Here is a 12,014-nt window from a genome sequence, read left to right as displayed (position 1 = left end):
TCTCCTCCAGCACCACAATTCAAAAGCATCAATTCTCTGGCGATCAGCCTTCTTTGTTGTCCAGCTCTCACTTCCATACATCACTACTGGGAAAACCACAGCTTTAACTATACGGATCTTTATTGGCATGGTGATGTCACTGCTTTTTGAGATGTTATCTAGGTTTATCATCACTTTTCTCCCAAGAAGCAGGCATCTTTTAATTTCGTGACTGCTGTCGCCATCTGCCGTGATCATGAAGCCCCAAAAGGTAAAATCTGTCACTGCCTCCATTTCTTCACCTTCTGTTTGCCAGGAGGTGATGGGCCCAGTGGCCATGAACTTAGTTTTTTGGATGTTGAGCTTTAGACCATAATTTGTACTCTCCTCTTTCACCCTCATTAAGAGGTTCTTTAATTCCTCCTCACTTTCTGCCATCAAAGTTGTGTCATCTGCATATCTGTGGTTGTTGATATTTCTTCCAGCAATCTTAATTCCGGTTTGGGATTCATCCAGCCCAGCCTTTCACATGATGAATTCTGCATATAAGTTAAATAAGCAGGGAGACAATATATAGCCTTGTCGTACTCCTTTCCTTATGGAACCAATCAGTTGTTCCATAACCAGTTCTAGCTGTAGCTTCTTGTCCCACATAGAGATTTCTCAGGAGACAGATGAGGTGATCAGGCATTCCCATTTCTTTAAGAACTTGCCATAGTTTGCTGTGGTCCACGCTGTCAAAGGCTTTTGCGTAGTCAATTAAGCAAAAGTAGATGCCATTCTGGAACTCTCTGGCTTTCTCCATAATCCAGCGCATGTTTGCAATTTGGTCTCTTTGAAATTTTGGTCCCTTTGAAATCCAGCTTGTACTTCTTGGAGTTCTCAGTCCACAAACTGCTTTAGCCTGCCTTGTAGAATTTTGAGCATAACCTTGCTTGCTTGCCTTCTCTCCCCCACTATTTGTAAGGCCTCATTGGACAGCCACTTTCCTTTCTTGCATTTCCTTTTCATTGGGATTTTTTTCATTGCTGACTCCTGTATAATGTTACGAGCCTCCATCCATAATTCTTCAGACACTCTGTCCACCAAATCTAAATCCTTAAACCTGTTCCTCACTTCCACTGTGTATTCATAAGGGATTTGATTTAGATTGTATCTTACTGGCCCCGTGGTTTTTCCTACTTTCTTCAGTTTAAGCTTGAATTTTGCTATAAGAAGCTGATGATCTGAGCCACAGTCAGCTCCAGGTCTTGATTTGGCTGACTATATAGAGCTTCTCCATCTTTGGCTGCAGAGAATATAATCAATCTGATTTTGATGCTGCCCATCTGGTGATGTCCATGTGTAGAGTGTGAGGAGAACCTGAGCTTACAGGGTTAAACAGCTCAGAGTGTGCGTCCTGCCTACTGTGGGGCGGAGAGACTCTGCGTCACTTCCGAGAGTCTCAGTTCTTTGTTCTATTCTGCTTTCGCTTTTGTCCGGAACAGACACGCTTGCGCGATGTTCCGTGATCGTGGATAATTTTGCTGTATTAAAGTGCTTTTAGTTTTAGTAACTCTGCGTGAGAGCCTGATTTATGCACACCGAAGCACAGAAGGCAGAAGGCTTATTTTCTGACCGCTGCTAGACTCTGCTGTTTTGCTCAGAGCTTTGGAATGCCTTTGGAATGCGTGCTGCAAAGCAGAGGCCTGCTGCAGCCGAATCGCGCTGGACTGTTATCTGAGCAATAAATCATTTCAGATAGAGTCGTCTCTTTTGTTGTTGGAAAAGAGTGTTTGTGATGACCAGCTTGTTCTCTTGACAGAACTCTATTAGCCTTTGCCCTGCTTCATTTTGAACTCCAAGGCCAAACTTGCCTGTTGTTCCTTTTAACTCTTGACTCCCTACTTTAGCATTCTAATCCCCTATAATGAGAAGAACATCCTTCTCAGACAGTAGACACATTGTACCAGACAGTAGACACATTCAATTTTCCATAATGGTACCAAAACTATGGAATGCCCATACTGTGAAGATATTTTGGCCTCATCCTCTTTCTGCATTTAGATGGGCTCTAGATTACCTGTATGTCATTGTTCCATTTTCATCTCATCTTTCCTCCAAAGAGTTCCAGGTGGGGTACATAGTTGCTTCACATCTTTTAATCTGCACAATAATCTTGAGAAATAGATTAAACTGCGAGCTAGTAAATGGCCTATGACTAGTTTTAAACCCTGGTCTCAGTTGTCTGAGGCCAACAGTCTAACCTCTATCATAATGGATTCCAGAATGCTGATAAGGGGACTTATAGTCTCTGGGAGACCTGTCTGGATCAGTAGAAATGAAAATGACTACTCACAATATGAGTGGGGGAAAACAGAAATTTTAGTAAATAATTAATGGCTTCTATCAGTTTCTGAAACTGTTCATCTTCAACAGCAAATCGGTGCCCAAAAGCCACAGCGCATATCACATTGGAGACTGAATTAGTGATGTGAAAGGTGGGGTCAAGTGGTTGTCCTGCAAAATAAAATTATACTAATGTTAGTTCAGCCGCTCCTGTTAATACTGAGAACATATTTATGTTAGATTTAAACAAAACTATCAACATTCCTTTCCAAAATGTACAGCAGTAGTACACAAAGATTTCTTCAGACTGGGATATATGCCAGCTCAGCACCATCAGCATCACATACCCTTTGAACGTGCAAACACCTCCACGAGCTGATGGGCCTCCTCTGCTATTTGGTGCTCCATGCCTTTCTTCCCGAGCCCCAGCTTCCGCATAGTAACCACAGCAAAGCGTCTCTGTTGCCTCCAGGTGTGACCATTTGATAATATAATACCTATGGGAAATCAGTGAGAAATTATTACTTACATAAACTGATGTTAAAAATTAAACCGCTAAACCAGAAGAATCTATGTTTATCACTCAAGAGCTACTCTGTCTCTTTGAAGCAAAGGTGACATCTTTGCTTATCTCTACAATATAGGCCGGCACTGCATGCTTTGTACAACAACTCTGAGTTTCTTTTCTACAGCCAAGCTTTATATAAAATTTATGGAATGAAAATGAAATGAATACAGTGCCTGAGAGAACCTATTTGAGCACTCAGACACTCACAAGTGATTCACCCAAATGGCTTGGCTGTCTCAGTTTGTAAAACAACAGAAGACAAATCAGATGGTTCCAGCAGTTCCAGCAATTTACAGTAAAGGTAAAGGTACCCCTGACCATTAGGTCCAATTGTGGACGACACTGGGGTTGTGCGCTCATCTTGCTTTACTGGCCGAGGGAGCCGGTGTTTGTCCACAAACAGCTTCTGGGTCATCTTTGGGCAGTTCTACAAATTATGATGCTTTTGAATTATGGCGCTGGAGGAGACTCTTGAGAGTCCCATGGACTGCAAGAAGATCAAACCTATCCATTCTTAAGGAAATCAGCCCTTAGTGCTCACTGGAAGGACCGATCATGAAGCTGAGGCTCCAATACTTTGGCCACCTCATGAGAAGAAAAGACTCCCTGGAAAAGACCCTGATGTTGGGAAAGATGGAGGGCACAAGGAGAAGGGGACGACAGAGGACGAGATCATTGGACAGTCTTCTTGAAGCTACCAACATGAGTCTGACCAAACTGCGGGAGGCAGTGGAAGACAGGAGTGCCTGGCGTGCTCTGGTCCATGGGGTCACAAAGAGTCAGACACAACTAAACTACTAAACAACAACAACAAATTATAATTTTGGGCTGGGGGGAGGGAATTGGTATTTAATACAGTGATACTTTCTGCAGAAAAACTTAAACTGCAGCTTATTTCTGTTGGGTCCACCACACTTGTGTTTTATTCAACATAGTTAGGCGTAAGGAACATGTCACTTGTTCGATACAGGAGTGCCAACTTGAACAAAATATTGTGGGGGCCCAGGTAAGACCTATCCCACATAATCCATCACATGACATGGTGCACACACACCATTTGAATGTCAATGCCCATCAACTTGGGGGGCAGCCCCCTCCAATATTTTATTTGTGAGGTGGAAGCCTTCTCAGTCCCTAGGAGTTGGCTCCTATGGTTCAATCTATGTCTTACCAAAGGTCCGTATAGTTAAAGCCATGGTTTTCCCAGCAGTGATGTATGGAAGTGAGACCTGGACCATCAAGGAGGCTGATCGCCGAAGAAATGATGCTTTTGAATTATGGTGCTGAAGGAGACTCTTGAGAGTCCCACGGACTGCAAGAAGATCAAATGCATCCATTCTTAAAGAAATTAGCCCTGAGTGCTCACTGGAAGGGAAGATCCTGAAGCTGAGGCTCTAATACTTTGGCCACCTCATGAGAAGAGAAGACTCCCTGGAAAAGACCCTGATGTTGGGAACGATGGAGGGCACAAGGAGAAGGGGACGACAGAGGATGAGATGGTTGGACAGTGTTCTCGAAGCTACAAACATGAGTCTGACCAAACTGCGGGAGGCAGTGGAAGACAGGAGTGCCTGGCGTGCTCTGGTCCAGGGGGTCACGAAGAGTCGGACATGACTAAACGACTAAACAACAACAAATGTCTTACCTTGCACTTAGCCCTTTATAGCTTTTGCGTATGTATTTATTTATTTCATACACTGCTTTATAGTAAAAAGCTTCTAAGCGGTTCACAAAAAGATTAGGCAATCAAATCCAGAATAAATTCCAACCCTACTTTAAAATATGCAAAAGCTAAAATACTAAAACAAATTAAATTTGCCTCAACTTTCTAAGCATCTGGGTAGACATGTCTAAGCAAGGATGTTTTTTATACACCAAAAAGAATAAAGGGCCTACCTAATCTCAACAGGCAGGGAGTTCCAAACTGTGGGCTCTGATGCTCTAAACTTCCAAGTTCTTACAAATACGGAACACTTATTATGTGGCACCTGTAGTAGTGCCAATTCTGCTGATTGATCATAGAATCATAGAATAATATAATCTTAGAGTTGGAAGGGACCCAAGGGTCATCTAGTCCAACCACCTGCAATGCAGGAATCTCAGCTAAAGCATCCAAGAGAGGTGGCCATCCAACCTCTGCTTAAAAACCTCCAAGGAAGGAGAGTCCACAACCTCCTGAGGCAGACTGTTCCACAGTCAAACAGCTCTTACTGTCAGAAAGTTTTTCCATATGTTTAGTCAGAATCTCCGTTCTTGTAACTTGAAGCCATTGGTTCAAGTTCTACATTCCAAAGCAGGAGAAAACGAGCTTGCTCCATCTTCCAAGTGACAGACCTTCAGATATCTCTTCTTAGTCTCTTCTTTTCCAGGCTAAACATACCCAGCTCCTTCAACCATTCCTCATAAGGCTTGGTATCTAGACCGTTGATCATCCTAGTTGCCCTCCTCTGCACACATTCCAGCTTCTCAACATCCTTCTTAAATAGTGGCACCCAGAACTGGACACAGTATTCCAGGTGGGATCTGATCACAGCAGAATAGAGAGGTACTATTATTTCCCTTGATCTAGATACTATACGTCTGTTGATACAGCCTGGAATAGCGTCTCAACAAATCCTGAACCTTTGCGTACAAAGCACAGCACAAATGGAAGTTCCCATCAGTAATTTGCACATTCAGCAACAGCTAATTGAAATACTTGGCTCAGGGTCAATGCACCTATTGTTATGTCTAAGGCTCAAGGTCATAAGAGCCAGTGTGGTGTAATGGTTAAGAGCGGTAGTCTCGTAATCTGGGGAACCGGGTTCGCGTCTCCGCTCCTCCACATGCAGCTGCTGGGTGACCTTGGGCCAGTTACACTTCTTTGAAGTCTCTCAGCCCCACTCACCTCACAGAGTGTTTGTTGTGGGGGAGGAAGGGAAAGGAGAATGTTAGCCGCTTTGAGACTCCTTAAAGGGAGTGAAAGGCAGGATATCAAATCCAAAACTCTTCTTCTTCTTCTTCTTCTTCTTCATTGGTGCTGGTTTACAATTAAGTACAATTTGCTCTCTGTTTGGAGCAGGCAGTTGAATTTTCACTCCAATGTGAGACTTTTAGGCATTTGTCAGTTTGGGGTTCAGCAGATTGCAGGACAAGTTTGCATTCAGGCAGTGAGAAAAAAACAGCAAGGTGGTGGGAAGAACAAAGCAAAAGGATGCTTCTGTTACTGTCCGTCGACAGCTCCTTCCAGCTGTTAAGTACAGTGCTCTAGTCCATGGGGTCATGAAGAGTCAGACACGACTAAATGACTAAACAAAAACAACACCACTTGTTACTATTAGAGCTCACTTGAGCCTGCTAAGTTGTACTCAGAGTAGACCCATTGAAATTAACAGACCTAAGTTGTTGTTGTTTAGTCGTTTAGTCATGTCCAACTCTTAGTGACCCCATGGGCCAGAGCACGCCAGGCACTTCTGTCTTCCACTGCCTCCTGCAGTTTGGTCAAACCTAAGACCTAAGTTAGCTGTGTCCATTAACTGTAATGGGTCTATTGTGAGTAGAGCTAACATTGGATACAACCCATTTTCTGTTGATTGCAACATTAAGAGAGATCCTTTGTTCTCTTTTTCCAGATACCCTCTTTAAATGTTTTACCTGGGGAAATAGCAGTAGGACTTCTCGTTCTTGACTACTTACCCCTTCCTTTTATTATATCATTAAAAAAAGCCGTCTCTAATCTCTCAGAGAATTCTTCAGAGCGGTCAATGAGTGCTTCTTTCACTGCTTCATATCCAGACAGTACTACCACAGCTAGTGGTCCTCCCCATAAGGTATAAATGTTTCCATATTGCTTTGCCATCTACCGTTTGGGTCATAAGGGAGGAGAGAGATATTAGGTTCAAAGTAAGCAGATGATTATTTCAACATGAACTTCAGCCTTCCTCACCTCTGCAGTTTCTGGCCAAGTGTGCATCTCCTCTCTGCAGATTTTCCCCTTCCCCCCAGCTTTCCTTTCCCCTTTCCCCTTCCCTTTCCTTTTCTTGCAAGAGAGTTGCGATGTTTTAACATTGATATTGCAGCGCTTCAAGAAACTCGAAGAGCAGGTGAGGGACAACTGAAGGAAGAAAAAGGAGGCTACACATTCTTCTGGAAAGCTTTACCTCAACAAGAATGTCAAATACATGGAGTAGGCTTTGCTAACAAAAACAATATTGTGAAGCTCTTTTCAGAATTCCCTACTGGCATTAATGAGTGACTTTCAACCCTTTGAATAAAATTCACAAAAAACCAACAGGCTACTATTCTAAGCACTTATGCAGCAACACTGGATGCCAATGACGACATTAAAGAAATTTTTTACTCTCAGCTGGATAGCATCCTATCAGAGATGCCTAAGGAGGATAAAATTATCCTCCTGGGGAATTTTAATGCAAGAGTAGAGTAAGATTTCAATCTGTGGCCTATAGGTGCAGTGCACAACCTTGTTATTACCAACACACTCTTTTGACAACAAAATAAATTTAAAACATCATGGAGACACCCTTAGTCGAACCAATGGCATCTCTTAGACTATGTAATTGTTCAAGCTGAAGATTGCTGTAATGTGCTCCTTACCAGAGCTATGGCGAGTGCCGACAACTGCTTGACAGAGCACTGATTAATACATTCCACTATGGCTATCAAGTTTATACCTCAACACAGGCTTCAAGGAAGGAAACCAGGGTGCAAAATGAATACTCAAACCCTTCAAGATCCTATTAAGTGGGATTGCTTCCAAACAACTCTTAAGGACCATCTGCTTTCAGAGTTCCCTAATAACATCAAGGAACACTGGACCAAGCTAAAAACATCAATTATTGCAACCTATGAACAAACTGTTGGATACCAAACCAAGGACTGGTTTGATGAGAATGACACTGAGATTGAACACATTATTGGCAAGAAAAGGAAGGCCTTTCATAGAGTTAGAAACTGTGGCAAAGAGATAGAAACTGTGCTACTAAGAAAAAAAAACCTATGCCAACGCTAAGAACCAGATAACTAAAGCGCACCTGGTGGATAAAAAAAGCTCAAGAGATCCAGCACTTGTCCTGACAGTAAGAGCTGTTCGACAGTGGAATTTGCTGCCAAGGAGTGTGGTGGAGTCTCCTTCTTTGGAGGTCTTTAAGCAGAGGCTTGACAACCATATGTCAGGAGTGCTCTGATGGTGTTTCCTGCTTGGCAGGGGGTTGGACTCGATGGCCCTTGTGGTCTCTTCCAACTCTATGATTCTATGATTCTATCCTTCTGTGGAAGGATAGCAGCTATTAAGATGAATGTCCTACCAAAAATGCTCTTTTTATTTCAAACCATTCCAATTATAACAGGACAAGGCCAATTCAATGAGTGGCAAAAACTGATCTCCAGGTTTGTATGGCAAGGGGAAAAGCCTAGAATAAAATTCAAACTTTTAATGGACAAAAAAGAAAGAGGCTTTTCACTACCGGACCTCAAAATATATTACGAAGCTGCATCTATAATATGGTTAAAAGAGTGGTTTAGTTTGGAAAATATGGATATATTAGATCTGGAAGGTTTCGGAAACAGATATGGGTGGCACGCATACCTTTGATATGACAAGGTCAGAGTACATTGGGACTTTTTAAATCACATCATAAAAAGACCACTATTTGAAGTCTAGAAAAGATATAAAGAGTGGTTCGAAAGAAAGACGCCATGGTGGCTGTCACCCCAAGAGGCTTTTTCACTGAAAAGACTAAATATGAAAGGAAAATGGTTGACCTATAGAGACATGCTATTGGAAGAGAACAATGTAATTAAGATCAAACCATATGAGGAATTGAAAGATAAACTGCAAAGTTGGATGGAGTACCATCAAATGGGTGATATCTACTCAAAGGATAAGAAAACAAGAGGGTTTGAACAAACAAAATCAATATTAGAAACTGTAGTACTACAAAATAACAAAAAAGCACTGCCTAAGGTCTATGAGTATTTATTAGAATGGCACACAAAAGATGAAGAAATCAAAAGTGTCATGATTAAGTGGGCAATAGATGTAGGCCACAACATTGAGTATGAAAAGTGGATAAAATTATGGAAGACAGGCCTAAAATTTATAGCATGTACGTTGTTAAAAGAAAATCTGTTAAAAATTATGTACAGATGGTACCTCATGCCAATTAAATTGTCAAAGATGTATAAAACAGGAAATAAAAATTGTTGGAAGTGTGGGGTGAAAGAAGGCAGTTTCTTCCACATGTGGTGGACTTGTGACATAGTGAAAATGTATTGGGAAAATATATATAACGAATTAAAGAAGATTTTTAGGTATACGTTTTTGAAAAAACCAGAGTCATTCCTGTCGGGAATGGTGGGAGAAGACATTGACAAGAATGACCAGAAACTGTTCTTATACACAACAACGGCGGCGAGGTTACTGCTGGCTCAGGTATGGAAACAGCAAAAATTGCCTACAATAGAAGAATGGCAGTACAAGGTTATGGAGTATGCAGAAATAGCCGAATTAACAGTAAAAATTCAACATCAGGGGGATGAAACATATCAAAAAGAATGGGGAAAAGACAATGCGAAAACTCAAAGAGGACATAAAAAAGCCAGAAGAAGGAAGGAGGGAAGTCAGCTCAGGAGAGCAAGAACAAATGTGAAATAGAATGTATGTGTATGTACAGTATGTAACTAAAAATTTAATAAATATCATCTGAAAATGAAAAAAAGAAAAATGGGTTTGCAACAGAAATTTTGAGGCTGGAAAAAGAATTAATACAAAGCAGAAGCAAAGTGTTATCTAAAATGTATAGACTTATTTGGGAAGTAAAAGATGAAGAAGTGAAAGAAGTTATGATTAAATGGGCAAAAGATTTTGGGCATACCATACAAATGGATGCCTGGGAACAATTATGGATCAGAGATTTAAAATTTATGGTGTGTTACACACTAAAAGAAAACTTTATGAAGATGCTACTATTATTACAGTGCCACCAAGACACATTTAACATTGCTCCATTGAGAGTTTCATAAAGAGTTAGGTATCTGATTACAAGACAATCACAAATTCCTCCTCTCACACATTCCGCAAAAACAAATTATAGATGAGCTTGCAGTATCTCCCAATCTGGGAGAGCTGTGGACAGCTATTAGCAAAATTAAAAACAACAAAGCTGGCAAAATTTAAAACAACATTAGAAGCATTCCAGACCTCGCCTTTCCCCAGAACTAGGACAGCTGTTGCTGCACCAACAAGCACAAAACAACCCCTCTGCAGTGCCACAAATCCAACTCAATGGTGTGATGTTGGAAAATGTTGATCACTTCTCCTACCTGGGCAGTTATCTTTCCACAAGAGCCGACGTTGATGCCAAAATCCAGCATCGCCTGAGTTCTGGGAGTGCAGCGTTCTCCTGATTGAAGTGCACAGTGTTTGAGGACTGGGGCATTCACAGGGAAACCTAAATGCTTGTTTACAAAGCTATTGTACTACCAACCTTACTGTATGCTTGTGAAACATGGACCACTGACAAGCGCCATCTCCAACTCCTTGAGAGTTTCCATTAACAGTGTCTCTGAAATTTTTTACACATCACTTGGAAAGACAGGCAAACTAATGCCAGTGTACTGGATGAAACAAAGATCACGTGTCGGAGCAATGATTCTTGAACATCAACTTCGTTGGACTGATCATGTGTAGAAGCCTGATTATCATCTTCCAAAGCAACAACTGTATTTCCAACTTAAAAATTGAAAGTGTAATGCTGACAGTCAACAAAAGAGGTTTAAAGACTCTCTCTCAAGGCAAATCTTTAAAAAGTAGTATAAACCCTGACAATTGGGAAACACTACCCTGTGAGCGCTCCCATTGGAGAACAGCCTTTACCAAAGGTGTCATGGGCTTTGAAGACGTTCGAACTCAGGACAGAAAGGAGAAATGAGCTAAGAGGAAGACACACTTGGCAAACCCTCACCGTGATCAACTCCCGCCCAGAAACCTATGTCCCCACTGTGGAAGGACGTGTGGATCCAGAATTTGCCTCCACGGTCACTTACGGACTCACTGTTAAGATTGTGTTTCATGGAAGTCAATCTTACTGGCTACTAGTGATCACCAAAGAAGAAGAAAGAAGAACTTGTTTGTTCTGTACCAGTATTGGTTGCTGCAGTATCTAACTGGAATATCTGTATCTCTCAGGATGGGTTTAAACCAAGGCAATTAAAATAAATAAATGATCAGTGATTTAAACAGCCAAGAATAGGGCTAATAAAATCAAGTAGCTTATTGATTGGTATGCATACTAACAACCTGCTGTAGTAACAACATGTAAACATACGTTTTAATGAGATGAATGCCTAATATTTTCTGCTGTACAGAATTTATATTATTGCATGCCACCCCAAACCTAGAACAGTGCAAGAAAGTAGAAGTCGGCAAATGCTTCTTCTGTTTTGCTCTTTAAAATATAACAAGCCTACTAGAGAATAATATTAACTGCAGAGATGCATTTAGAAGTAGGGTTTTTTTTCAGTCAAAACTTGCCAGAACTCAGTCCTGGCACTGCTCAGGTGTGCACCCCTGCCATTATAAGAGAGCAAGGGAGGCATTCATGGTGAGTCCAGCACAACCCCCCCCCCCCGGAAAAATAGCACTGTTTAGAACAATTTGTAATTTTCTAGTCTTTGAGTTGTTCTTTGAAGTAGTTTCTAGTTCAAATGAACACTTTTGTTTTTGATTGTGGCCATTGCATTTACCATTTTAACCTATCTGAAATTGATGCTACTGTTTAAGCTTAAATATCAAAATGGTTGGGGAAAATAAATGAAACAATTGTTCACATTAGACAATGTTATAGTAAGAAATACGTACCATAATGAAAGTATCTTCACAAAGCTTCAACCCAGCCCGCCATATACTTCCAATGAGAGGAAGCTGGAGAGGTCCAGGAGGATAGTGCCTAGTTGACCAGAGCTGTTTCAGGTAGTGCAGAATCAGAAGAGCCACCAGCAGAGCAATCAAAACTGCCTGTATCTCCATCCTTCTTTTGCCTTCTCTTTCACCTTGTTTCTTCCTACGATGCCTGACTGGGTTCAACTCTCTCTAAAGGCTTTTTGCCTTCCTCAGAGACAACAGCACCTGTCTCTCTTTTTC

The 12,014-nt window shown here is 41.4% G+C and overlaps 1 protein-coding gene across 1 annotated transcript in view; it reads right to left on the bottom strand.

Moving 5' to 3' along the window:
- Nucleotides 1-12,014, bottom strand: part of LOC308477633 (cytochrome P450 2A12-like) — an 18,980-nt gene extending 6,966 nt beyond the window's left edge. Inside the window, exons 1-4 of the mRNA XM_081006364.1 lie at nucleotides 11,733-12,014; nucleotides 6,551-6,713; nucleotides 2,655-2,804; nucleotides 2,318-2,478 (exon numbers count right to left, since the gene is read on the bottom strand). Of these exons, the coding sequence (XP_080862490.1) occupies nucleotides 2,318-2,478; nucleotides 2,655-2,804; nucleotides 6,551-6,713; nucleotides 11,733-11,900 (642 nt within the window). The 5' untranslated portion in view covers nucleotides 11,901-12,014. The remainder of the gene's footprint in view (nucleotides 1-2,317; nucleotides 2,479-2,654; nucleotides 2,805-6,550; nucleotides 6,714-11,732) is intronic.

Source organism: Podarcis pityusensis (assembly GCF_964106645.2).
Source record: "Podarcis pityusensis genome assembly, chromosome: 5".
Taxonomy (NCBI): Eukaryota; Metazoa; Chordata; class Lepidosauria; order Squamata; family Lacertidae; genus Podarcis; species Podarcis pityusensis.
The sequence above is the reverse complement of the archived record's forward strand: the minus strand, read 5'-3'. Positions and strand labels throughout refer to the sequence as shown.